The sequence below is a fragment of the Schistocerca nitens genome, chromosome 2, assembly GCF_023898315.1.
Source record: "Schistocerca nitens isolate TAMUIC-IGC-003100 chromosome 2, iqSchNite1.1, whole genome shotgun sequence".
NCBI classification, from domain to species: domain Eukaryota; kingdom Metazoa; phylum Arthropoda; class Insecta; order Orthoptera; family Acrididae; genus Schistocerca; species Schistocerca nitens.
Window position 1 is genome coordinate 357,167,196 of NC_064615.1, and position 27,831 is coordinate 357,195,026.

The 27,831-nt window shown below is 37.6% G+C and overlaps 1 protein-coding gene across 2 annotated transcripts in view; it reads left to right on the plus strand.

The window, feature by feature from the left end:
• The window catches only part of LOC126236182 (FERM, ARHGEF and pleckstrin domain-containing protein 1), a 724,813-nt gene that overhangs the window by 624,110 nt on the left and 72,872 nt on the right, over positions 1-27,831 (plus strand). For both annotated transcript variants that reach the window (XM_049945281.1, XM_049945282.1), the window contains exons 12-13: positions 10,258-10,375; positions 25,565-25,679. In XM_049945281.1, the coding sequence (XP_049801238.1) occupies positions 10,258-10,375; positions 25,565-25,679 (233 nt within the window). The remainder of the gene's footprint in view (positions 1-10,257; positions 10,376-25,564; positions 25,680-27,831) is intronic.

A 27,831-nucleotide genomic window follows, 5' to 3' on the forward strand; every position in this document is an offset into this window, starting at 1 on the left:
CGCATGGCACTTTCCTATCGCCCATATTAAATCCATTAACCACCAACAGTACCTTGCCCATATTAAATCCATTAACAACCAACAGTACCTTCATCAGGTCTTTGATTATCTACCATCATGGCCTGAAATGAGTGGCATCTACCTCATCTCCTTCTCATCCCTCCTAAAGTGGTGTTCCATTGCCTTCTCAACCTGTATAACGTCCTACTCCGTGTTATGCCACTCCCTCTCCCAATCCATTGCCACAAGGATCATATCCGTATGGAAGACCCAGGTGCAAGACCTCCTACATTTCCTGCTACAATCCTGTCACAGGCTTATCCTACACCACCAGATTCTGGGCCACTTGTGAAAGCAGTCATATGATATACCAACTCTGGTACAATCACTGCACAGCTTTTTATGTTGGTATGACAGCCAACCAGCAGTCAATCAGAACGAATGACCCCTCCCAGTCTGTGACAAAGAACTAAGTTGAACATGCAGCTTAACACAACACGTTTAATTTCAGTGACTGCTTCACAACCCAGACCATTTGCATCCTTCCTTTCACCACCAGCTTTTCTGAATTATTCAGATGAGAGTTTTCCTTTTTTCCTTGTAGAACGTACTTCGCTCTCAAAACCCTCCTGGCCTCAGTAGTTGTTAACCCACAGGAGGGGGGGGGGGGGAGATGTGTGGCAGAGAGAGAGAGAGAGAGAGAGAGAGAGAGAGAGAGAGAGTGTACTCCAGCTCAAGAAAGAATTCATTCTGACAGCTAGCAAATTTTCCTTTCCTTCTGTTTTGTGTGTGTCTGTCAACAACTCAACACCTGTGCTATTCAGTGAGTGGTCTCCTTTATTTCTAAATTATTTATCTTTACTGTTATATTATCTGGTGTTATTTTCCTTTGTCTTCTTGAAGGTCAGTATGTTTTCATATTAAAAAAATTATTTTTGAATAACATGTCTCCATTGGGTCAACCTTCTGAATTCTGCACGTAAAAATATTTATAACAGCTTCATACTGTGTGTATGATTTCATATTCCTGGAGTACTGCAAAGACTGTCATATTTCTGTAGATTTATTCTCACTCCACAGATGTACTGTTACTAGAAACGAGTGTTCTTTGTTTAAACATGCATGGGTCAGTAATAGACTACCTTAATATTGTGGAGTGTGCTCCGTTAAGTTCCTGGAAGCTTTTAAAGACAAAACATTCGCTTTACTCACATACTTATTAAGGTGCATTTCCTCCTTAGTACTTCACCTCAGTGTTCATGTAACTGTGATAATGTTGGTATAGTTGTTCAAACCACTCATGCAGCACTTCATCAGAAAGTGTCCTCACACAGTATGTATCTTTTCATCACTTCCAAATTATATGTGGATTACTTAAAAAAAAAAAAAAAACTGTGGGAAGACGAGAAAATTAGTAGGCTGAAGGTCTGGGGTGAGTAGGGCAGATGTTGTGGTAGAACAACATTACACTTCGCTAAGCTGTTTTTATCCAGTCATGACTACTTTGCATGGCATGTTGTCATGCAGCAAAAGCCAGTTTTTCACACAACCTTTTATTTGACAAATTTATTTTCATACCTCTTTCCATATGCTATGAACTACATGGAACTGGAATAGGTGAGTTTGTTGTGGTTATTGCAGATCTTCCCTCCTTCAGCGGAAATTGCTCATGGAATATCCTTCTCTTTGCTATCTTTGCTACATTTGTGTACCTTCCTATTATTGTCATCTGTCTACAGAAGTTTTGGACTTTTAAAGTTGATGTTCACAAACTAATGTTTCTGTTGATGCTGGTTATTGACTTGTGTCTAATTTAATCTTGGTAAGCATCATAGTTCATCTCATTTTCTAATGTGAATGTCCCACCAAATTTTTCTAGAAATAGACTGGATATTAACTTGCAGTTGTTACTAATTTCAATACAGTTATTTCAAATAATTCTGAGTGGAGTAGCAAAATATGTATGATATTTTATGCAGTTCAGTCTATCTCGAATAATCCATGTATACAAATTGTATAGAATTAACTTTTTTTGGAAATAGCTGATGATGAAAGTATCACTGATTAGTTTATCAATCCAATCCCAATCCATTATTGAGAAATGTGATTGAGCTTGTCACATTTAGAATCAGATTCTCTACTAGCTTGCTGTAGAGGACTGAAAACATCAACAGCAAGGGGGAAGGGCTAGCAGATTCGGTTTACATAATAATGATGATAATTTATCTAGAAAGTTATTTCTTATCAATTGTCTTGTTGAAAGAGAACATACAGCAAATGATGCCAGTGATTCTTGGCAGAGCTGCAGGCTCATTACTGATATACGAGAAACTAAAGACATGTTCAAAAGAAGGAACAAAATCTTTGTTTTAGAAGACAGTTGCATTACAAGAGGAGTTAAAAAAATTTCCTGGGCAATGCCATGAATGATCAGGAAGAATCTTGTAATAACTCATTTTGGTAAGGGAGAACATGTCGATTTGTTTTAGTGTAACTGAGACTTCGGTGATCTTCACGTTCATGAAGAGTGCTGCACATTTCTTGCAATCAGTATAGTGTAAATAACTCCCACATGTAGAATGATCATATAAATGTTTTGTGGGTTCATAATCAAATCATGTAAAGCTTTTTGCTTGTGAAATTTATTTATGATTAAATGGTTTCAATCATGTTTAAACAAAAAATTACCCAAGTAACATCTGCTACTAATGTCATTCTTGAAATTGTCCACTACTTTTATCATGGATGTAATGGCAGTGACCACTTGTCATGTTACTGTCTTTTGTTGTTCAGTAATTCCTGGATGATGTTGAGTGACCTTAGATTTTAGGTAGCCTCTCAAAAAAATTCGTACACAGTTAACTCGTGGTTATGAGACATTTGTTTGAAAACCGGAAGTGAGTGCTGAGGATAGTTTCTTGTGGCCCATCCTGTTAAAAACACTCATTCTGTTGGCATTGCAGAATGGCCTATAACATGTCACAGTATCCACCTGAAACCACAATTTCTGTCACATTTTTTAATATTTTTTTAATTTTTTTTTTTACGTGCTGTAGTGCAAACCGTATCCACCAAATTTACACAAGACTGCTCAATAAAGCTATGTGATAAATGTTGATGTTTAAGAGGGTTACTGGCTGGCCAGTACGCAAGTCTGCATTGTCAAGCAGATGAAAATATATGGCATAACCAATCAACACAAATAGCTGCAACAGTGTATCATCAGTAATGGATGTCACTTGAGTGATGATGCAACTGAAAGAAACTTTGCCATAAAATTTTTTTAAATTTTATTTTTATTGTCTGTCAAAATGTGAGAGAGGTTCTGTAATGCAGGAATTATTTCTGTTGCTCTCTGAATTAGTGAAAGTGTTAACTGTACATCCAATAATGAAAGAGATTACTGTATCACTTGTAAGACACATGTAACTAAAGGGGATTTCCACACTTAATACTTCGCTGTCGTAGTATCTCTTCTCTCCACACTGCTTACTAGTATACTCTCCAAGGACAGTTTTTCTCCTTCATGACTTTATGGCATTAGAAGATATTTTGGCAGTCATAATTGATTAAAGGCACATGAAGTGTGGGCATTTAAATAATTATTAAAATTAAGAAAATTAGTTATTCATCATTCCATTGCTGAAGAGAAAAAGCAAAATGTGTTACATTGGTTTCTTGATTGCAACAAAACTCATAATACTTGACCAGAAATATGTCATAGTCAGGCAACAGAGCTTATGGTATAAAATTATTAGCAGCATTGATTCCTTTTATGAATCTACTTTTTCTTGAACTGTAGACATCCAGTTTCTTTTTAATAATCTTTGTAGTGAATGAATGCCAAACATCTAAGTAAATTTCATAGTTGTATTTTGTATTATTCTGCTTTATTTCATTCTGTTTGCCTGTTGCATATAAGCATGCTAATTTGCAAGCCGTAGTTTACTACTGTTGTTTTGTATTTGCCGTCTCTTTATGATTTGAAATCGATGACAGTGAAACTAGCACAGCTTAAGAAATATTGTGCTGTTGATCTTGTGATGTATGAATTAATTATTTAAAAGGGTCAGGTGCAACTCCCTGTCATATTTGTGTCACTGCATGGCTGTTTTTTTAGTGTGTTTGTATGTGAATGCCGCAAGGACACAGTGGTGATATGGAGGGAATATGAAGGAAGGAATGGAGAGAAAGAGAGAGAAAATGATTTACAGTGATGTCTCATCAAATTCAGGTTTATGTTTCTGTAATGATGGTTTGTGCAAATGCCATAAAACTAATGGTGTTCAAGAATATGTCTTTAGAAAGAAAATAATTTTACACTCTTTAAAAATAAGTGATTGGCACTCATAATTTCATCAGCCAGCTTACTCATAAACTGCATATTAGAAATTGTTTTACGATTTTGAAATATAAATAAAAGAAAGTCACAGCTGTGTTTTTTATATATTCAGATATACTATTTTCTACTCTTTTAATTTGATTTTCCTTATTCATGCACATAGTAATCACAGTCTTTCCACGTAGTGTTTGCATGATTGTAATTTTGCTAAACTTGTGGCTGGGCTGCTTACAGGCATTGTGAAAAAAATAATTTTTAGGTCTTTTGTTACTGTTTGTAACCTTTAACAGAACAACTGAAAATCTGTTAATGGCTGTCTCCATATCTCCTCAAGAATTATAGAGTTTTATTGGCTTATGGGTGTAATGGTAGTTCAGAAAATTAAAGCTAAATGTAATATTTTAAACTATTTTAATTTTCAAGCATATCTAAACAAGACAAACAAGTTAAAATTCTGCCTGTAATGTTACATTAAAATTGTGCTAAACACAGATAGAAATCTAGATTTTTTTTATTTTTTTAATTGTTTTTTTACTTAGTAAAATTAATGCCTCTGAATTTCATTGTTCCATCATTGTGTTCTTCAGTCACCTTTATTGTGTTGGTATTGGCTGTATGTAGCATGCAGAATGGTGATAGCAAAAAATAATTTTATTGTGATAATACTGAGCTTATTTACACGCATAATTTTTTGGTCTGTTATTTGAGATAATGATAAGTGGAGATAGTTCTACGTGAAGGACAGCTTTTTACTCAAAGGGAAGTGACATAGTCCATTATGCATTCTTGTTTCTGAGATATTTGAATCTGAGAGCAGAGGCCAGAAATATTTTATTTAATTTCTTCTAGAGAATTATGACTTGCAACTTATGTCTGATATTGTAACAGATTCCTTTCTTTCTTACTTTTTACTTAAATATTTTAAATTTTCTACGATATTTATGGATGAATGTTACAGAAAACCATTTTATCTATCTTCATGAACAGTACAGCCAACAAAATGCCATTCATTGGACTTTTTAGTTCATTTCACATAATACTACCCCAGTTTACCTTTTGGAACAGGTGAACAATTCATAACTGTTTTCAATTAAAGAAGTCTTGAATAAGCTTCAACTTGTCACAGTTAGATTTGTGAAAGATTTTCTTTACGCCATGACCAGTTTTCGATGAAGGGCTATTATCAGACATCTTCATTTACTTGTTGTTACTTTTGCACTCCAAAGATGCATGGCAAACTACTTGTAAACACTGTGACAAAAAAAATGAAATATTTTAATGTAAATACAGTTAAAAAAATTAACAAGCACTGTAAATATTTTGGAAGTAAAAAGCAGGTATTCCTCCAGCCCATTTAGGCTTGACTGTTGACCGGCTCATATATTTCACTTTCATGCTCCAGCAGGCACTATTGTGAAATTTAGCTCACTGTGTTAAATAACAAAACAATATGCCTTGTGGGTACGCAGGGTTGGCAGTAAGTTAAGTGGCTAATTTCTATGTTTTCATTTGGATCAGAAACTTTTTACCCACTTTTAGACCAAATTAAACAATGGAAAATCCAATATGGAATATCAACACTATTATGGAAAGGATAGATTGCTAGTCACCGTGTAGGGGAGAAGTTGAGAGGCAGACGGGCCCAACAAAGAAGACCTTCTTCCGAAATGGAGAACACTCACACATTCACACAAGTGCAACTCACTCACACGTGACCACTGTGTCTGGCTGCTGTGGCCAGGATGCAAACAGCAACTGCACCTGACAGGGGAAGCAATCTAGTGAGGGTGGTAGGGGTAAGGAGGTGGCTTGGTAAGGGGGTGGGGGGGGACGAAGGGATAACAGGGTAGGGGTGGGTAAGGTATAGCACTGCATGTGGGAGCATGAAGGGGGACATGGTGGGGACAGGTAGTGCTCTAGTGCTTATAGGTGCTATCAGGAGGTTTGGGAGGGGGAGAAGTAGAGAAGGGGGGGGGGGAGGGGGGAAACTAGTTAGTGTGTTAACGGAATAAAAGGCTGTGAAGGACTGGGGTGAGAACAGGGAAGGAGATATGTAGGTTGAGAACAGGAACTACTGAAAGTTGAGACCAGTGGTGTTAAGGGAAAGTAGGATATGTTGTACGAATAGTTCCTACATGCGCATTGTAGGAAAGCTGGTGTTGGCAGGAAGGACTAGATGGTGCAGGCTGTGAAGCAGAAGGGAGGTACATTCAATTAGTGCTTCACAGTCTGCGCCATCTGGGTCCTTCCTACCAACACCAGCTTTTCTGAACTGCACAGATGGGACCTCTCCCTACAATACAAGGTTGTTATAAATAATTGAATCAATTTCACAGATATGCTGAAGCTATATTATTTGACATATTGTCACAGGGCTTTGCACATATGTAGAAAAAGTAATATATATATATATATATATATATATATATATATATATATATAATAGAGGGAAACATTCCATGTGGGAAAAATATATTTAAAAGCAAAGATGATGTAACTTACCAAGCGAAAACATTGGCATGTTGATACACACACACACACACACACACACACACACACACACACACACAAAATTCAAGCTTTCGCAACCAACGGTTGTTCGTCAGGAAAGAGGGAAGGAGAGGGAAAGCATTGTAGGAAAGCTGGTGTTGGCAGCTTCCTTCCCTCTTTCCTGACGAAGCAACCGTTGGTTGCAAAAGCTTGAATTTTGTGTGTGTGTGTGTGTGTGTGTGTGTGTTTATCAACATGCCAACGCTTTCGCTTGATAAGTTACATCATCTTTGTTTTTATATATATATTTTACAATTGCTCCATATGTGCCTCCCTACTGATACAGCAGATATCAAGTCAATAATCAAGTTCTTCCCACATTCGGTGCAGCATGTGTCTATCAATCTGTTCAAAAACACTGATGATGCGACCTCTTAGTTCTGGTAGGTTTTGTGGTAGAGGAGGCAGAAACACAGAATCTTTCACATAAACCCACGCAAAAAAATCATGTGGGGTTAGCTCCAGAGAGTATTGCTGACCATCAACCACACAGTGACCGATCAATCAGTTTCTCAATTTCCTGTTTAATTATTCATCAACATCATGGTGGAGTGCTATGGAGCAAAATCCAGCTGGTAGATAAAGTCCACACTCTTGGTCTCCAGTTGTGGCATGAGCCAATTTTCCAGCATGTCTAGATATAACAGTCTTTTCACAGAAGAAAAGGGGACTGTAAACTTTAAAACGTGAGACTGCACAGAATACTTTAACTTTTGGTGGATCTCAAATGTGGTGAATGATAGTGTGGAGATTCTGTGCCCCCAGATTTGCACATTATACCTATTCACTGCGCCATTCTCAAAAAATGTTGATTCATCACTGAAGATGGGTGTCTCATAAAATACTTCCTCTTGTGTAAGCTGTTGCAACTGTTCTGCAAATTATGTGTCTCAATTTATCATCGGGAGTCAGGAGTTGTTGCAATTGCAAGTGGCTTCAGCTCCACTTGTTTCCTTAAGATTTTCCAAATAGTTAAATGCATTCTGTCCAACTCTCTGCTTGCGCCATTTGTCAATTTCTGTGGGCTACATACAAAACTCTCCTGCACGCGGTCAACTGTTTCTTCACTCACTGCAGGCTGACCTTCTTGCTGGGGCATCCTGAAGTTTTAATCTGCACAATTGCTGAATGGAATTGGCAGAATATGGATATTTGTTGAACTTTGTTCTTAAGTGTCATTGCACTATCATGGCAGACTGATGGAAATGTGTTTTAATCACAACATAAGATTTCTTGGCATCTGTTGCCTTCTTGCCTAACTGCTCACTGCTGGATTCTCATGACCGAAATCTGAAGTGTGACTGCAACGATACAAAAGTTTTTGAATATTTGTGTGTGAGTGTTGAGTTTGTGACTATATGTCACTACAGTGAATTCATGAAGTCACTTCAATCATTTATAATAACCTTGTAAATCCTATATTTCTGTAACTGCCCTGCCCTCATGCTTTACTAGTCCCTGTCGTCCACCTACCTGTTCGATCCCTGCTCTCATGCCAGCACTACACAGCCTTCTATTCCACAACACACCCACTACTCTTTTTTGCCCTTTTCTATTTCTCTCCTTTACCACTTCATCCCCCCAAACCTCCCAACTGTGTCTTGCAGTCTTACCCTGCACCCACTACATCCCTGCATGCTCCCACAAGCAGCACTAAACCTTCCCCCACCCCTACTCTGTACGTCTCCCCTTCCCCACCCATGCCAAGTCCTTACACCACCAATCATATTATGTTGCTTTTCCTATCAGACATAGTTGCTGTGCACTCGCTTGCAACAGCAGACAGAGACTATTGTAGTGTGTGTGGGAGTTGTGCTTGTGCGAATGGGTGTGTGTTTTCTACTTCAGAAGAAGGCTTTTTATCTGAAAACTTAAATTTACAGCAGTCTCTTCATGTGCCTGTCTGCAACTTATCATCTCCTCTATATGGTGAGCAGCAATTTATTCTTTTCATAATATTTTAGACTAAACTGTTTGTTGGTTCAAAATATTAGACAAGAATATGTTGTTTGCTGCCACCATTTTCGTATATTTATGAGCTGTTTTCCTGGCGCTGATTTATTTACATGTTCCATAGATCTTGTCTGAGATAACTTGGTATGATATGGAATATGGCAGTTGGTTTATAAGTAATATTTAAATTATTAAATTTTTTCTGTAATTTTAACATACAATAAAATGGAATAAATGTGACCCTTCACATATAGATACTATCTGTTCGGAACATGAATGTGATAATACAGGTGCTGAATAAATAAATATAAATAAATAAATAAAACTTCATTTATGATGGAGTAGGAGATGTCAAGCGGTAATGATTTCATTCCAAAAACAAACTTTTATCTGCCAGTATCTTTAATTTGAGACAGAGGTAGTCAAATGTTTTTACGTCACCATACTTCATTCCTTTCTACACACGAAAGTGGTTACATCTTGGACAGTGGAGGTTATTTTTGTTTCTGGTGCTATATGTATGACTGTTGCTATTATTCTCAGTTTGTGACTAGTTCTTCATAAGAAAAACTTCATTAGAGAGTTACTGCACCAGGCTGTTGTTAGTGTGACTTGTTTTTAAAATAGCTACATGCTGTTCCAAGGTAGACATCCATTGCCATCATTAGAATTATTGTGAACAATCAATTTTTCTGTCTGTGTGAGGAATTTTCTCAGAAAATTACATGTTTGGTCCTGTGGTTGTGATTATGACTTTAAAATTGCAGGAAGTATTTTAATGGATTAGGGACAAATACAAGTAAATTGAAAGTGCACATGGGAGGAATTATAGTAAAATACCTAACTTTCCAGAACTTGCAGTAGTTGTTGATTCTCAGCTAAGATTACTTTAGTATGTTGGAAAAAAAGGAAAACAATTTTTTATACATACATTTCTTTGCAATTAGGATTAATATTTTGTCTTCAATCCTCAGGACTAAATTTGTTGTTTGATACCAACACTTCATAATTAATACCATTCACATGCATAGTTTAGTCTTGGCATGTTTATTCAAATTTGTGTACCCTTTAGTTGATACTGCGAGCAAATATAACTCTATTGTAGTCAGTTTCTCCTTCAAATTTTCATGAGACATTTGTTTTCTATGATCTTTTCATTTTTTATGCTTTCTGTGTTCAGTATTATTTGCAGAAATAGTTTTCAGTATAGAATTCTTTGCATTGATTTGAATACCATTGGGACTTTTAAAATTTCACCCAGTAGTATGAGTTTGTTTTTGCAGACATTGGATGCTTTATCATTATGCAAACTGTTATACCCAGTATTTCAGTATTCTTACTTGCACAAACTGCGTGTTTATTCATTTTTGAATGTCCAGTCTTTAAAATTTATTTTGTTTGTTTTACTTTAGGGCTTGAAGTCTTAGAAAATGTCACACCAAATGAAGGGAAGAAAGGCCATCCATTCCTTGCTGCATCAACACCAAATCACAGTGCCAGAAATAATGGTGACATCTCAACAAATCATATGTAAGCTTGTTAGAAATGTGTATTAATATTTTAGTTGTAGTGCTGTGAGGAGAGAGAGAGAGAGAGAGAGAGAGAGAGAGAGAGAGAGAGAGAGAGAGAGAGAGATGAACAGAGTGGGATGGATACATTCTTCAACAGAATATTCTTACCTCTAAGTTTTATTGAATAAATAGTTCATTTATCTTAGCTGCTGCAAAATTAACGTCCAGTTCAGACATTGTGCTACGCAGGCAGCTGTGATAACCCATAAGGCAATTTCTTTTTCCTTTCATTCTTCAATGTGAGGAGACTCCCAGATTAATGTTTTTGCTATCTGCTTCTAAAGTTTGGAATAGGATAAGAAACAAGTGCTACATGCAAAAAAGACAGTATGCTTAACCTTCCACACCATTCAGAACAGAATTCTCCAGGTTCCAACAGTAACACTTAAGTGGCAGCAATGTACAATTCTTTGGGACTGACGTCACTGATACATTCAGTGGAAAACCTGTATTGACATTATTAGTTCCAGGCTAAGCAAAATTTGTTTTATGCTACACTCAGTGAGGGATGCGCTGAATTCCAGCACATTGACATGCATGTATTTTTGCACTTTTCTATTCAGTACTATGCTGTTGTAGTTGTGGTCTTCAGTCCTGAGACTGGTTTGATGCAGCTCTCCATGCTACTCTATCCTGTGCAAGCTTCTTCATCTCCCAGTACCTATTGCAACCTACATCCTTCTGAATCTGCTTAGTGTATTCATTTCTTGGTCTCCCTCTACGATTTTTACCCTCCACGCTGCCCTCCAATGCTAAATTTGTGATCCCTTGATGCCTCAAAACATGTCCTACCAACCGATCCCTTCTTCTAATCAAGTTGTGCCACAAACTTCTCTTCTCCCCAATCCTATTCAGTACCTCCTCATTAGTTACGTGATCTACCCACCTTATCTTCAGCATTCTTCTGTAGCACCACATTTCGAAAGCTTCTATTCTCTTCTTGTCCAAACTGGTTATCGTCCATGTTTCACTCCCATACATGGCTACACTCCATACAAATACTTTCAGAAACGACTTCCTGACACTTAAATCTATACTCGATGTTAACAAATTTCTCTTCTTCAGAAACGATTTCCTTGCCATTGCCAGTCTACATTTTATATCCTCTCTACTTCGACCATCATCAGTTATTTTACTCCCTAAATAGCAAAACTCCTTTACTACTTTAAGTGTCTCATTTCATAATCTAATCCCCTCAGCATCACCCGATTTAATTTGACTACATTCCATTATCCTCGTTTTGCTTTTGTTGATGTTCATCTTATATCCTCCTTTCAAGACACTGTCCATTCCGTTCAACTGCTCTTCCAAGTCCTTTGCTGTCTCTGACAGAATTACAATGTCATCAGCGAACCTCAAAGTTTTTACTTCTTCTCCATGAATTTCAATACCTACTCCGAATTTTTCTTTTGTTTCCTTTACTGCTTGCTCAATATACAGATTGAATAACATCGGGGAGAGGCTACAACCCTGTCTCACTCCTTTCCCAACCACTGCTTCCCTTTCATGCCCCTCGACTCTTATAACTGCCATCTGCTATGGAATTATTTTTCATGGTCATAGTTCTGAATCAGGGAAATTATTTATACTGCCAAAAAGATGCAATCAGAATAATCCTGTGCAAAATGCAAAGGAAATGTGTAAACCACTTTTGAAAAAATTAAACATACTACTTCTCCCTAGCCAATGTTTTATTAAACAAAACATCAGTAGATTGCCCAGGAATCTGGACAGTCACCATCATGATACAAGGTGTAAAAAATTGTTAAGACTATGTCCCTATTTAACTAAACTGTATATCAACAGTTTTAAACTCTACAACCATCTCCTAACAAAACATTGCTTTTACAGCATACAAGACTTTCTTGAATTTGATCTAACATTAATTAAATTATATATTTTTATTATGTTTCAAAGTCAAACTGTGTCATTAGAAATAACCTATTGTCTGTTAACGAACTTTTGCTGTTTGATTATGACCAGCAATATTATTTGAACTTTTCTTACTCTGGTATTATTATGAAAACATGTGTAATTTTTACACAAGTTGTTACTAAATTTAAAACTATTACTAAATGCACCATGTCTAATTTCAAGTCTTCTGCAGCCTTTCGATGACTCAACACCTCTACATTCTTTCAGTTGTTATTATTTAAAATATTAATTTAACTGCTTTGTGGCAAATTTTGTTTCCCTTCATCCTGTTAGATGAAAGTTAAAGTAGTTGACATGGAATCTTGTAATTATTTTTTAACTTTGTTGCTTATCTGAAGCTTTCTGTGCCTAAACATCCAACAAAGTGATTTAGACAGACAACATTCATTGAAGAGCAATATGGTTACAGACTTGTACAAAAAATTAACTGATAAGAATTCCTGCAATAGAATGTGTGTGATATAGTCTGATGAGCCAACAAAAGAATATTTAACCCTCGCACCTCACACTAGAGTTGAATAACCTTGCATCTCAAAGAAGGGTTCACTGGACCCCAGTAAAATATCACGTAACAATTGTTGTAAGCTAATTAATATATACATTAAACTTTCTTATTTATGTGGGAGGTTGTAAGTAACTGTATAGCTTTCTTTAATGATTTTTTAAATATTATTACAACAGTGTGCAACACGGTATTTGCCAAACATGCATAGTATTATTGATAAATAATGTTTTGTATTTTTTTATGTTTAGCTCTCTTACATTTGAATGTGTATAATGCAATAGAATGTCTTACTTGACTTTATTTAGTTATTATAATGAATAATGTACTGTGTTTACAAATTTGGTACATGTTACACTTCAACACCATATTGAAAACTAGTGTGTGTGTGTGTGTGTGTGTGTGTGTGTGTGTGTGTGTGTGTGTGAGCTTGAATGTATAAAGTAATATAACATAGTATAATATGATGGAGTTTTGATTTTTACAGGATTTTTCGGCATAAGAAGTTTACAAAATTATTTACTATTATTGTATGTTTGTGCAAAAGTGTATAAAAAAGATGAAACTAATGTATATTAGAATGAAGTGAAAAACTACACTTAACATCAGTCACTATTTGTATTGGCAGTGCACACACATTTTTGTTTTTCTGTCTCTTTTTTTCTCAGGCATAGTGAACATCTCATTTTACTGGTTAGAGGTTCTGGTCTGTCTGGTACCACTGTGTCTATTTCAAACATATCTTCCTGAGTTTTCTTCAAATGCCTTCATTGTGTAGGTGTATTCAATCTAGCCCTTAAGTATGGTCCAACCTTTTAAGTTCCATGTCAGTTCATGAATAAATTTTCTTTGTGACCTCTTTATTTCAGTATTGTAAAGGGTACACAGAATCATGACATTTATTTCACTTTGATCCAAAATGTCACAGAAAACCTTCATAGGCCAACTTCATGTTGCATGCGCAGTGGCGTAAGTTTTACACAGCTGATCAGAAGTGTCGGTACCTCCGTTTGTTTTAGTGTATGAAATTATCATTTCAGGTTTTCTTGTTGTTTCGTCTGTGTAATTTGAGTATTGCATGGTAGACAGCAAAAACACAACTTCATTCTTCTTTGGGACATATGACAGTAGCACCTTACTGAAATCAAAGGCAGATCGTGTTTTCTCGACATTTCGAGAATGTAAAAATGATTGTGGTATTTCAGACTTATTTTTTCTTACAGTTCCCAATTCTGTCAAACCAAAGTTTCAGTCATAGTCTGATAAAGAGGAACTGACAAAAACCGGTTGACAACAATCAGGTTTCTATTAGTGCCATTGAATGGTTCCTGATTACTGTCTCGCGTAATAAGATGGAATACTGTTTAACATGTAATAAGTCTTGGAATCATTCGACATCAAAATCTTGATTCCATATTTGTCCGACTTTTAAGACACACATATTCTGAAAGGGCAGTTGCACAGAAACTCACTACCTGCTTGTCTATTGTACAGTACTTGAAATGAGTATATAGAGATTTGCAGTTATCAATAAATTTAGTCCAGATGTCCCAAATGGGTGCAAATTGGTGTTGTTATTTTCTTCGCATGCAGATTGCTTTGTCATCAAACATGAAACAGGGCATTGCCAAATGTGGGAGACCAAAGTTCTAAATTTGTCTTAGCAGCCATATTTACTGCTCAGAGTTACAAGAGACCAATTGATTGCTCTCAGTTTTACAATATTTGTTGAACTATAATACCCCATGAATCATGGACCTCACCGTTGGTGGAGATGCTTGCATGCCTTTGTGATACAGATAGCTGTACCATACGTGCAATCACAGCGGAGGGGTATCTGTTGAGAGGCCAGACAAATGTGTGTTTCCTGAAGAGGGGCAACTGTCTTTTCAGTCGTTTCCAGGGTAACAGTCTGAATGATTGGCTGATCTGGCCTTGTAACATAACCAAAACAGTCTTGCTGTCCTGGTACTGCAAACAACTGAAAGCAAGGGGAAGCTACAGCCATAATTTTTCCCAAGTGCATGCAGCTCTACTGCATGGTTAAATGCTGATGGTATCCTCTTCCCCATTTGGATCTCTGGGCGGGGACGAGTTGAAAAGCATAGTGAACGCATTATTATAGCCAAGATAAACACGGAGCCCATACCCACCACAGTTGTACAAGTTCATATGCCAACTAGCTCCACAGACGAGGAGGAGGTTGAGGAAATGTATAATGAGATAAAACAAGTTATTCAGATAGTTAAGGGAGCCAAAAATTTAATAGTCATGAGGGACTGGAATTTGATAGTAGGGAAAGGAAGAGAAAAAAAAGTATTAGGTGAATATGGACTGGGGGAAATGAATGAAAGAGGAAGCTGCCTGGTAGAATTTTGCATAGAGCATAATTTAATCATAGGTAACACTTGAAAGAGACCAGAAGGTTTCAGATTGATTATATAATGGTTAGACAGAGATTTAGGAACCAGATTTTAAATTGTAAGACATTTCAGGGGCAGATGTGGAGTCTGACCACAATTAATTAGTTATGAACTGCAGATTAAAACTGAAGGAAATGCAAAAAGGCAGAAACCTGGATAAACTGAAAGAACCAGAGGCTGTAGAGGATTTCAGAGGGAGCATCAGGGAATGATTGACAAGAACAGGGGAAAGGAATACAATAGAAGAAGAATGGGTAGGTTAGAGAGATAAAATATTCACGAAGGCAGCTGAGGATAAAGCAGGTAAAAAGACAAGGGATAGTAGAAATCTTTGGGTTACACAAGAGATATTGAACTTATTCAATGAAAGGAGAAAATATAAAAATGTATAAATGAAGTGGGTGAAAGAGAATACAAACGTCTAAAAAATGAGACTGACAGGAAGAGCAAAATGGCTAAGCAGGAATGGCTAGGGGACAAATGTAAGGATGTAGAAGCATATATCATTAGTAGTAAAATATATACTGCCTACAGGAAAATTAAAGAGACATTGGGAGAAAAGAGAACCACCAGTATCAACATCAAAAGCTCAGATAGAAAACCAGTTCTAAGCAAAGAAGGGAAAGTAGAAAGGTGAAAGAGTATGCAGAAGGTCTGTACAAGGGAGATGTACTTGAGGGCAATATTATGGAAATAGAAGAGGACATAGAGGAAGATGAGAAGGGAGATACGATACCGCATGAAGAATTTGACAAAGCTACAGGAGTAGACAACATTCCGTTGGAGCTACTGATAGCCTTGGGAGAGCCAGCCATGACAAAACTCTTCCATCTGATGGGCAGGATGTATGACACAGGCGAAATACCCTCAGACGTAAGAAGAAAATAATAATCCCAATTCCAAAGAAGGTGCTGACGGGTGTGAAAATTATCGAACTATCAGTTTAATTAGTCATGGCTGCAAAATACTAACACAAATCCTTTACAGAAGAATGGAAAAATTGGTAGAAGCCAATCTTGGGGAAGACCAGTTTGGATTATGGAGAAATGTAGGAATATGCGAGGAAATATTGGCTCTACGGCTTCTCATAGAATATAGATTAAGGAAAGGCAAACGTACGTTTATAACATTTGTGGACTTAGAGAAAGCTTTTGACAATGTTGACTGGAATACTCTCTTTCAAATTCTATAGGTGGCAGGGGTAAAATACAAGGAGCGAAAGGCTGTTTACAATTTGTACAGAAACCAGATGGCAGTTATAAGACTCAAGGGGCAAGCAGTGGTTATTCAATCTGTATAGTGAGCAAGCAGTAAAGGGAACAAAAGATAAAATTGGAGTAGAAATTAAAGTCCATGGAGAAGTAATAAAAACTTTGAGGTTCACTGACAACATTGTACTTCTGGCTGAGAGAGCAAAGGACCTAGAAGGGCAGTTGAACAGAATGGACAATATCTTGAAAGGAGGATATAAGATAAACATCAACAAAAGCAAAATGAGGATAATGGAATGTGGTCGAATTAAATCGGGGGATGCTGAGGGAATTAGATTAGGAAATGAGACACTTAAAGTAGTAAAGGAGTTTTGCTATTTGGGGAGCAAAATAACTGATGATGGTCATAGTAGGGAGGATATAAAATGTAGAATGGCAGTGGCAAGAAAAGGGTTTCTGAAGATGAGAAATTTGTTAACATCGAGTATAGATTTCAATGTCAGGAAGTCCTTTTTGAAAGTATTTGTATGTAGTGAAACATGGATGATTAACAGTTTAGATGAGAAGAGAATAGAAGCTTTTGAAATGTTGTGCTACAGAAGAATGCTGAAGATTAGATGGGTAGATCATGTAACTAATGAGGAGGTACTGAAAAGAATTGGGGAGAAGAAAAATTTGTGGTACAACCTGACTAAAAGAAGGGACTGTTGGTAGGGCACATTCTGAGGCCTCAAGGGATCACCAGTTCAGTGTTGGAGGGAAGAATGGAGGGTAAAAATCATAGAGGGTGACCAAGAGATCAATACAGTGAGCAAATTCAGAAGGATGTAGGTTGTGGTAGCTATTTGGAGATGACAAGGCTTGCACAGGATAGAGTAGCATGGAGAGCTACAGTCCCAGGACTGAAGACCACAGCAACAATGTGATAACTCAGTGGGTTTCAGATTGAAGAACATTTGCAAGTAATTTCTTTCTTCATCTAAGTGACAATCATGTCCAGCATTTCATGTGTTAATAACAATTGGCATGCTTCAATTTAATTACAAATAGACATTGCTTGTCCTTTTGGTCCTTGGAGGTGAGAAACTAAATTTCTGGATTTAGTTCTTTCCCTCTTAGATGGTTTAGTTGTAGACCACTTATGGTCATTCTTACTTAGAAGGGTATTTGACTTGGAAGACTACTACCATTACTATCTTCATTGTCTACTCCCTTCTGTATGTGATGGTTCCTGTTTTTCGACAATATCTGTATCTTCATCAGAATCTGGGCCTGCAAATGAATTGTTTTCTGGTCCAGCTTGTCCATAAGAGCATTATATATGATTTTATTGGTTTTGTAACAATGAAAATAATTAATGATATGAATATAATACAAAAAACAAAGATGCTGTGAGTTACCAAACAAGAAAGCGCTAGTAGATAGACACAATAAAAAACACACAAACACACACAAATTTCAAGCTTTCGCAACCCAAGGTTGCTTCATCAGGAAAGAGGGAAGGAGAGGGAAAGACGAAAGGATGTGGGTTTTAAGGGAGAGGGATTGGAATGACTCCTTACCCTCTCCCTTGAAACCCACATCCTTTCGTCTTTCCCTCTCCTTCCCTCTTTCCTGATGAAGCAACCTTGGGTTGCGAAAGCTTGAAATTTGTGTGTGTTCGTGTGTTTTTTATTGTGTCTATCTACCAATGCTTTCTCGTTTGGTAAGTCACAGCATCTTTGTTTTTTATATATATGAAAATAATTAATTATTAATAACATAATATAAAAGGATGGATAAAAAATCTACTCACCAAGTGGTGGCAAGGGAACACACACACACACACACACACACACACACACACACACACACACACACAAAAGGATTTAACTTTTACAAGCTTTTGGAGCCAGTGGCTCCTTCTTCTGGCAATCACAGAGGGTGGGCTTATTGGTAGTTGGGAGCTCCAATGTTAGGCGCGTAATGGGGCCCCTTAGGGATATGGCGGCTAAGGAGGGGAAGAAATTCAGTGTGCACTCCATGTGCATTCCAGGTGGAGTCATTCCTGATGTGGAAAGGGTCCTTCCGGACGCCATGAAGAGCACAGGGTGCAGCCAGCTGCAGGTGGTGGCACATGTCGGCACTAATGACATGTGTCGCTTTGGATCTGAGGAAATTCTTTCTGGATTCCAGCGGCTATCTGATTTGGTGAAGGCTGCCGGTCTTGCTTACGAGATGAAGGCAGAGCTCACCATCTGCAGCATCGTTGACAGAACCGACTGCGGACCTTTGGTGCAGAGCCGGGTGGAGGGTCTGAATCAGAGGCTCAGACGGTTTTGCGACCGTGTTGGCTGCAGATTCCTTGACTTGCGCCATAGGGTGGTGGGGTTTCGGGTTCCGCTGAATAGGTCAGGAGTTCACTACACTCAGCTGGCGGCTACACGGGTAGCGGAGGCTGTGTGGCGTGGACTGGGTGTTTTTTTTAGGTTAGAAGGCCTCGGGAAAGTACGGGGTGGGCTGCAATCTTAAAGGGTGCATGGCAAATACAGGATGTGCTTGGATCAAGGAACAGTCGGAATTGTAGTTGTAAATTGTTGTAGTTGTGCTGGGAAAGTCCCTGAGCTTCAAGCGCTAATAGAAAGCACAGAAGCTGAAATCGTTATAGGTACAGAAAGCTGGCTAAAGCCCGAAATAAATTCTGCAGAAATTTTTACGAAGCCTCAGACGGTGTTCAGGAAAGATAGAGTAGGCAGAATTGGTGGTGGAGTGTTTGTGTCTGTCAGTAGTGGTTTATCTTGTAGTGAAGTCGAAGTAGATACTCCGTGCGAATTGGTATGGGTGGAGGTTATACTTAACAGCCAAACTAAGTTAATAATTGGCTCCTTCCACCGACCCCCAGACTCCAATGATATAGTTGCGGAACAGTTCAGAGAAAATTTGAGTCTCGTAACAAATAAATACCCCACTCATACGGTTATAGTTGGTCGAGACTTCAAACTTCCCTCGATATGTTGGCAAAAATACTTGTTCAAAACCGGTGGTAGGCAGAAAACATCTTCCGAAATTGTCCTAAATGCTTTCTCAGAAAATTATTTCGAGCAGTTAGTCCACGAACCCACGCGAATTGTAAATGGTTGCGAAAACACACTTGACCTCTTAGCCACAAACAATCCAGAGCTGATAGAGAGCATCATGATTGATACAGGGATTAGTGATCACAAGGTCGTTGTAGCTAGGCTCAATACCGTTTCTTCCAAATCCACCAGAAACAAACGCAAAATAATTTTATTTAAAAAAGCGGTTAAAGTGTCACTAGAAGCCTTGCTAAAAGACAATCTCCATTCCTTCCAAACTGACTATGCAAATTCAGAGATATAGTAGCAACAGCAATTGAGAGATTCATACCTCATAAATTGGTAAGAGATGGAACTGATCCCCCGTGGTACACAAAACAGGTCCGAACTCTGTTGCAGAGGCAACGGAAAAAGCATGCGAAGTTCAGAAGAACGCGAAATCCCGAAGATTGGCTAAAATTTACAGACGCGCGAAATTTGGCAAGGACTTCAATGCAAGATGCCTTTAATAGGCATTGTCTCGAAATTTGGTAGAAAATCCGAAGAAATTCTGGTCATATGTAAAGTACACAAGCGGCAAGATGCAGTCAATACCTTCGCTGCACAGTGCCGGTGGTACTGTTACCAACAACTGTGCCGCTAAAGCGGAGTTATTTAACACAGTTTTCCGAAATTCCTTCACCAGGGAAGATGAATGGAATATTCCAGAATTTGAAACACAAACAGCTGCTAGCATGAGTTTCTTAGAAGTAGATACCTTAGGGGTTGTGTTGCGAAGCAACTCAAATCGCTTGATACGGGCAAGTCTTCAGGTCCAGATTGTATACCGATTAGGTTCCTTTCAGATTACGCTGATACAATAGCTCCCTACTTAGCACTCATATACAACCGCTCGCTCACCGATAGATCTGTACCTACAGATTGGAAAATTGCGCAGGTCGCACCAGTGTTTAAGAAGGGTAGTAGGAGTAATCCATCTAACTACAGACCTATATCATTGACGTCGGTTTGCAGTAGGGTTTTGGAGCATATACTGTATTCAAACATTATGAATCACCTTGAAGGGAACGATCTATTGATACATAATCAGCATGGTTTCAGAAAACATCGTTCTTGTGCAATGCAGCTAGCTCTTTATTCGCACGAAGTAATGGCCACTATCGACAGGGGATCTCGAGTTGATTCCGTATTTCTAGATTTCCGGAAAGCTTTTGACATCATTCCTCACAAGCGACTTCTAATCAAGCTGCGGGCCTATGGAGTATCGTCTCAGTTGTGTGACTGGATTCATGATTTCCTGTCAGGAAGGGCGCAGTTCGTAGTAATAGATGGCAAATCATCGAGTAAAACTGAAGTGATATCAGGTGTTTCCCAGGGAAGTGTCCTGGGACCTCTGCTGTTCCTGATCTATATAAATGACCTGGGTGACAATATGAGCAGTTCTCTTAGGTTGTTCGCAGATGATGCTGTAATTTACCGTCTAGTAAGGTCATCCGAAGACCAGTATCAGTTGCAAAGCGATTTAGAAAAGATTGCTGTATGGTGTGGCAGGTAGCAGTTGACGCTAAATAACGAAAAGTGTGAGGTGATCCACATGAGTTCCAAAAGAAATCCGTTGGAATTCGATTACTCGATAAATAGTAAAATTCTCAAGGCTGTCAATTCAACTAAGTACCTGGGTGTTAAAATTACGAACAACTTCAGTTGGAAAGACCACATAGATAATATTGTGGGGAAGGCGAGCCAAAGGTTGCGTTTCATTGGCAGGACACTTAGAAGATGCAACAAGTCCACTAAAGAGACAGCTTACACTACACTCGTTCATCCTCTGTTAGGATATTGCTGCGTGGTGTGGGATCCTCACCAGTTGGGATTGACGGAGGACATCGAAAGGGTGCAAAAAAGGGCAGCTCATTTTGTATTATCACGTAGTAGGGGAGAGAGTGTGGCAGATATGATACGCGAATTGGAATGGAAGTCATTACAGCAAAGACGTTTTTCGTCACGGCGAGATCTATTTACGAAATTTCAGTCACCAACTTCCTCTTCCGAATGCGAAAATATTTTGTTGAACCCAACCTACATAGGTAGGAAAGATCATCAAAATAAAATAAGAGAAATCAGAGCTCGAACAGAAAGGTTTAGGTGTTTGTTTTTCCCGCGCACTGTTCGGGAGTGGAATGGTAGAGAGATAGTATGATTGTGGTTCGACGAACCCTCTGCCAAGCACTTAAATGTGAATTGCAGAGTAATCATGTATATGTAGATGTAGATGCAGAAGAGTTGAAGTGGTAGGCGGAGGGGGGGGGGGGTGAAGGAAAAGGTCTGGGGAGGTGTAGGGAAAGGGCTGCAGTTCAGAAAAGTCACCCAGAACCCCAGGTCAGGGGAGACTTCCTTACCAGATGGGATGAGAAGGAAAGATTGATTGTTGGGGTCAGCACCAGATGAGATATGAAAACCTGAGAGCTTAAAAGTGGAAGACAGAGTAATGTGCAGGGCAGAGATCACTACGAAAACATCATGCATGAGTTAATAAGAGTGAGCAGCTAAGTGCATTGTACGAAACAGAAGTGGGAGGTGGATGGTGAAAAATAGATGTGTGAGACAATGAAAGATGTAGAAAACTAAAATGGAGTGGAGAAAAGAGTAGTTACTGTGAAGAAAGTCTAAGACAGAAGAAATTAACGTAAATTAAAGCGAGATGGGTAGTGATAACCAAGGGCATGTTTAGTGTGGAGTTATGAGAAACTTGAGTCAGGGGGAAGAATCCAGCTGGCACATGTGGTGAAACAGGCACCGAGGTCACGATTCTCATGTTGTAGAGCATGCTCTGCAACAGGATATTGCGTGTTGACAGTATACTTCCTCTGCCCATGCCCATTCATCCTAATTGATAATTTGGTGGTAGTTACACTGATTTAAAAGTCTGAACAGAGTTTACATAACCACTGGTATACAACAGGTGGTTCTCCCTTTGATAGTATATATTTTGCCAGTTGATACATTCAAGACCAGGATGATACTGAGTGACAAGTGGTGTGCTCCAAAGTTGTTATCTGTTTTGAGTTGTTTACTCATTGTAGCTGAAAAATAAAATAAAATATATGAGGGTCATCCAAAAAGTAAGTTCCATTTCTGTTTCTATCCACAGCAGCACTACGATCGCAGTTCCAAGCATGCGCGACACTTACTCTGACTCAAGGAGAAGATATGTATGCCATTTTCAGATCACTGCTGTCAACGTGTGCTTTGTAGTGCTTCTTTATAATGTCAGCTGTATTTGAAAATGCCGCCGCATGTGAAATCAGATCTGTGATTCGTTTTCTAAATGCAAAGGACATTAAACCAAAGGAAATTCATAGGCTAATCTGTGAGGTTTATGGACAAAATGCTATGAGTGATTCAGTGGTTAGAAGATGGGTCAGACTGTTCAATGAAGGATGTGATCAAGCGCACGATGAAAAATGAAGTGGACACCCGTCTGTGGTTACTGATGAACTGGTTCACACAATGGAAGAGAAGATTAAGCACAACTGTAAATTTACACTTATTGCCCTTATTATGGAAGTCTGCAAATCTCATGATCCTTGGTGGTCAACACTTCAACGATGATGATGAGCTGAAAGAACATGTTATCACATGGTTGAATACACAGGCGGCAACCTTCTATGAAGAAGGCATACAAAAACTTCTGCCACGCCCTGAAAAGTGCCTACAAAATTTTGGAGGCTGTGGAGAAAAGTAGTTTAACAGTTGTAGAGTTTTATACAATAAATATTTTTTCTGTATCTGTACACATTTGTTTTGTATAACCAAACGGAACTTACTTTGTGGACATACCTTGTATAAAGCTACACTGAAAGGCAACAGTTATAATTTAAATACAGTATATATTTCAGTATTGTATGCTAACCATATTCAAATTTTCCAATCTTCGTACTGGGCTGCCACACCACAGCAGATTTTACATGAAAAAGTATAGTCTACAATAGAATTTTCAGGCATAAATTGGGAAGAAATAGCTTATAGTGTAATACATATTTAATGGACAAATTGTGTATTACTTACTAAAGTATACGTTTTCAACATGCATAAATGAGATATACGGAACCCAGACAGGACATGAAGACCCCACAGGCATTCAACGATCTTTACAACTTAACACGACTGCAACAACAATGCAAACATTTGAGTTAGCATCGCATACACTATCACCAACAGTAAATTACTGTTTCAGTAAATTGTAGCCGACATAAAAAAAGAAGCACCAGCGTTCCAAGGACCCCACTGTGACATGTGAAGGTTAAGAATAAACCTATCCTTCATCAGTTTCATTAACATAAAACAATCTGGTGACTGAGCTGTTTAGTGTTGTATCATTTTTCATTGGTTTTGAGGGATGTTATTGTGTGTCTGTAACTTTTTTGCAGTGTTAGTTCTGGTAAGACAGCCTTGTTGCAGGATATACTTTTACACAGTATTTGAATGTGATATGATAGTAAAGAACTTCTTGCGTCCTCCCTATTAAACTGTTGATTAAATAATAACAACAACTATTTATTCTTTATTACTGGAATGGTATACCCCTTTTCTAAGGAAAAATACATAGAATTTGTCACAACAGAAGTTAATTTTCTGCCAAAATGCGGTATGGTCTGTTGCCACCAGCTCCTTTTGAGTCCTGAGAAATGGTTTGTGATGTTGTCCGAGCCTGTGTGGTTTTCTACTTAAATTATGTTCATGATAATTGTTAATTTCTGAGATGTGACAGGACATTAAAGTAATTATTGTTCTGCTCTCTTTATAAAGGCGGTTATCTGTTTGAGAAGTATTTACTGAGTTAAGAAATTATTGTAGAAAGTTTTTTTAAAGAATTGACCCAATTATTTTCTTCTGGACAAAATGATCTCTGTGCCCACACTGTAAAGCTGTCACTGTGCCTACTCACTCAGAACTGACATTGTGTGTTACTACACATCATATTTGTGACTCGGTTACTCAGTAATTGCCAAATTACAAATTCCTCATCAGTCATAGGAATTAATTGCCATGTAATGTTGCTTTTCACCTCTGGCAGTGATTTGTTAATGTAATGTAATGCTATGTTGTACAACTGTTTGGAGTTATGTTAAACTGTGGATCCTCCTACAGCTGGTTGGATAAGTCAGCTGAAAGTTCAGCCTTAATTGGGACCTTTGTAGCACTGTTGTTTTCAAACAAATCACTGGGCTGTGAACAGCTTCACTTTTTATCTAACTCATTCATAATTATCCACAACATTCATCTTTTTTAATAATACAGTATAGTAATCGTTGCACTTTTTATTTTGTAAAGAAATTATCTATTTGGGAAGTATTTCATGACTTTGCAAATTGTCATTGTCAAATTTTTGTAGGAACTGACTTATGCATTCTCATTTTCAGAGAATATTTTCTGTGAATATATTTTTACTTGCAATTTATTACTGGGGTATGTCATTTTAATATGGTCCTTTTGTGTACTGACACAATGTTTTATTTGTATTTGTCTTGACCTTGCCAAGAAATGTCATCCTGTCATGCTATTGAAAGCTGATTGGCATGTTATCTGTGGTACACGATCTACAGAATTAGGTACCTTCATCCATTCTAACAAAATACAACATTAATTGTGTTTAATAATGTGGACATGATACCCAGTGATACTGCAGGACACAGTGATTAATAGACACTGGGAACTATGTTCCAGTCCTAACTTATAAATAACTTTTGTTATGGCCTTGATAGTGCACATAGTTATCCCCCTTGCATAAGAAATCAATTGTGATACAATATCATTACGCTCAAATGACATTTTCTGGCTTAGCTGTGAGAAGTCAAGCCTTTATATTTGAAATTTTTCTAGTGCACTATGTAGTATGAACATATGTATTAAAACAGCAGTGGTACATTTTGTGCAATGTTATGATTAATGATATCTAAAATTACTGTGCAACAGTGCATTACATTTGTGATGATTCAATCATTTGTCATCGTTTCACAGTGTAAAAGGCGATAACAATATAAAATCACCAGATGTCTCACCTGTGAAGAACATGAAGGATGAAACACCAAATCAGAAACAAACGGCTGATGGTGAAGTTGAAGTCAGGAAGAAGGTAAGCTTACAAATAATGACCAATAATCTAATTTGCAGTTACTCAATAGCTTTACTTATCTACAAACTGACTATTGGTAATCCTGTTACAGTAGAAGATAAATAATATCTGTCTGTTAAAAATGCATAGTTCTTAGAACTAGATGAATAAGGTATCTTTTGAATTTTGACAAAGTAAACATCTGTAGACACGGGCTTATTTATGTGATGATAACTTCACCGTTGAATCAACATTGGTGTAACTTGATCTAGTCAGGTGCCTAGAAAATAAAGTATGAGTGCTATGTTGGTGCAATTGTTTCAAATTACATTTATTTTCTTACGGTCTAAAAACCATTTCTGAAGATCAGAAATGTACAATTGAGAGATTGTTATACTTGATTTGGAAACAAATATATTGTGGATGTGTCATTATACCTCTAGATATCTTACCTTATAAGTACTGTATAAGAAGAATATAATAATTCCAATCCCAGAGAAAGCAGGTATTGACAGGTGTGAAAATTACTGAACTATCAGATTAATAAGTCATGGTTGCAAAATATTGACATGAATTATTTACAAATGAATGGAAAAACTGGCAGAAGCTGGCCTCGGGAAAAATCAGTGTGAATTCCGTAGAAATGTTGGAACACGCGAGATAATACTGACCTATGAGTTACCTTAGAAAATAGATTAAGGAAAGGCAAACATATGTTTCTAGCATATGTAGAGTAACAAAAAACTTTTGACAATGTTGACTGGAATACTCTCTTTCAAATTCTGAAGGTGGCAGGTGTAAAATACAGGGAGTGAAAGGCTATTTACAATTTGTACAGGAACCAGATGGCAGTTATAAGAGTTGAGGGGCATGAAAGGAAAGCAGTGGTTGAGAAGGGAGTAAGACAGGGTTGTAGTCTATCCCCGATGTTATCCGATCTGTATATTGAGCAAGCAGTGAAGGAAACAAAAGAAAAATTCGGAGTAGGTATAAAAATCCATGGAGAAGAAATAAAAACTTTGTGGTTTGCCGGCGACATTGTACTACTGTCAGAGACAACAAAGGGTCTACAAGAGCACCTGAACAGAATTGACAGTGTCTTAAAAGAAGCAATTAAGATGAACATCAACAAAAGTAAAATGAGGATAATGGGATGTAGTCAAATTAAATCAGGTGATGCTGAGGATATTAGGTTAGGAAAGGAGACACTTTAAGTAATAAATGAGTTTTGTTATTTGGGGAGTAAAATAAGTGATGATGGTCGGAGTAGAGAGAATATGAAATGTAGACTGGCTATGGCTATGTTTCTAATGATGAAAAAGTTATTAACATTGAGTATAGATTTAAGTGTCAGGAAGTCATTTCTGAAAGTATTTGTATGGTGTATAGCCATATATGAAAGTGAATCATGGATGATAAACAGTTTAGGGAAAAAGAGAATGAAGCTTTTAAAATGTGGTGCTACATCATTTACTTAGCAGAACATAGTAGAATGTAGTAGACAAGAATTTCCTCTCACTATTGAGAGTCTCAAAATTTCTGACACAGATCACTGTAGCAATGAATATAGTTTGGAAGGTGTATCATTGTCCTTTGGTCTCAAGTCCCTATGATATTCTTGATGGAAATAGCGTTAATGAGAATGGTGCTATTTCAGAGCAAACAGGTAACATTAATTATCCATATCTATTAGTTTAGATGTTTGCCCACTGTTTCATTGTATTGTATGGTTTCCAAGTTTCATTAGAGCTCAATCACATTATTCTGCTACATAACTTTTCAGCTCCCAAAAGACTGATTTATTTATGCAATTGCAACATTTTATTGGGGAGAGACCAGCAACTCAGATCTGATAGTTCTGTATTTAAATTTCTGTCATAGTTGCATGCAATTTATACTGGTGGCTAGTTTTGTATGTAGCCATTCATTTTCACAAGACCTGCACTAAAAGTGCTCATCAAAGCAGTATTCTACAGACATACTTGGGTAATGTCTACATAACACATATAATACAACAGATATGGAGTAATCTTATTACATGTGTGACACAGTCAACATCAGCTTCATGTGTTTCATCAGTTTCATCCATTGAATGTATCATGCATGTAGTAGATAATTCCATATCTGTTGTGTGAATATGTGTTGTGGAGATGTTACCCAAATATGTCAGTGA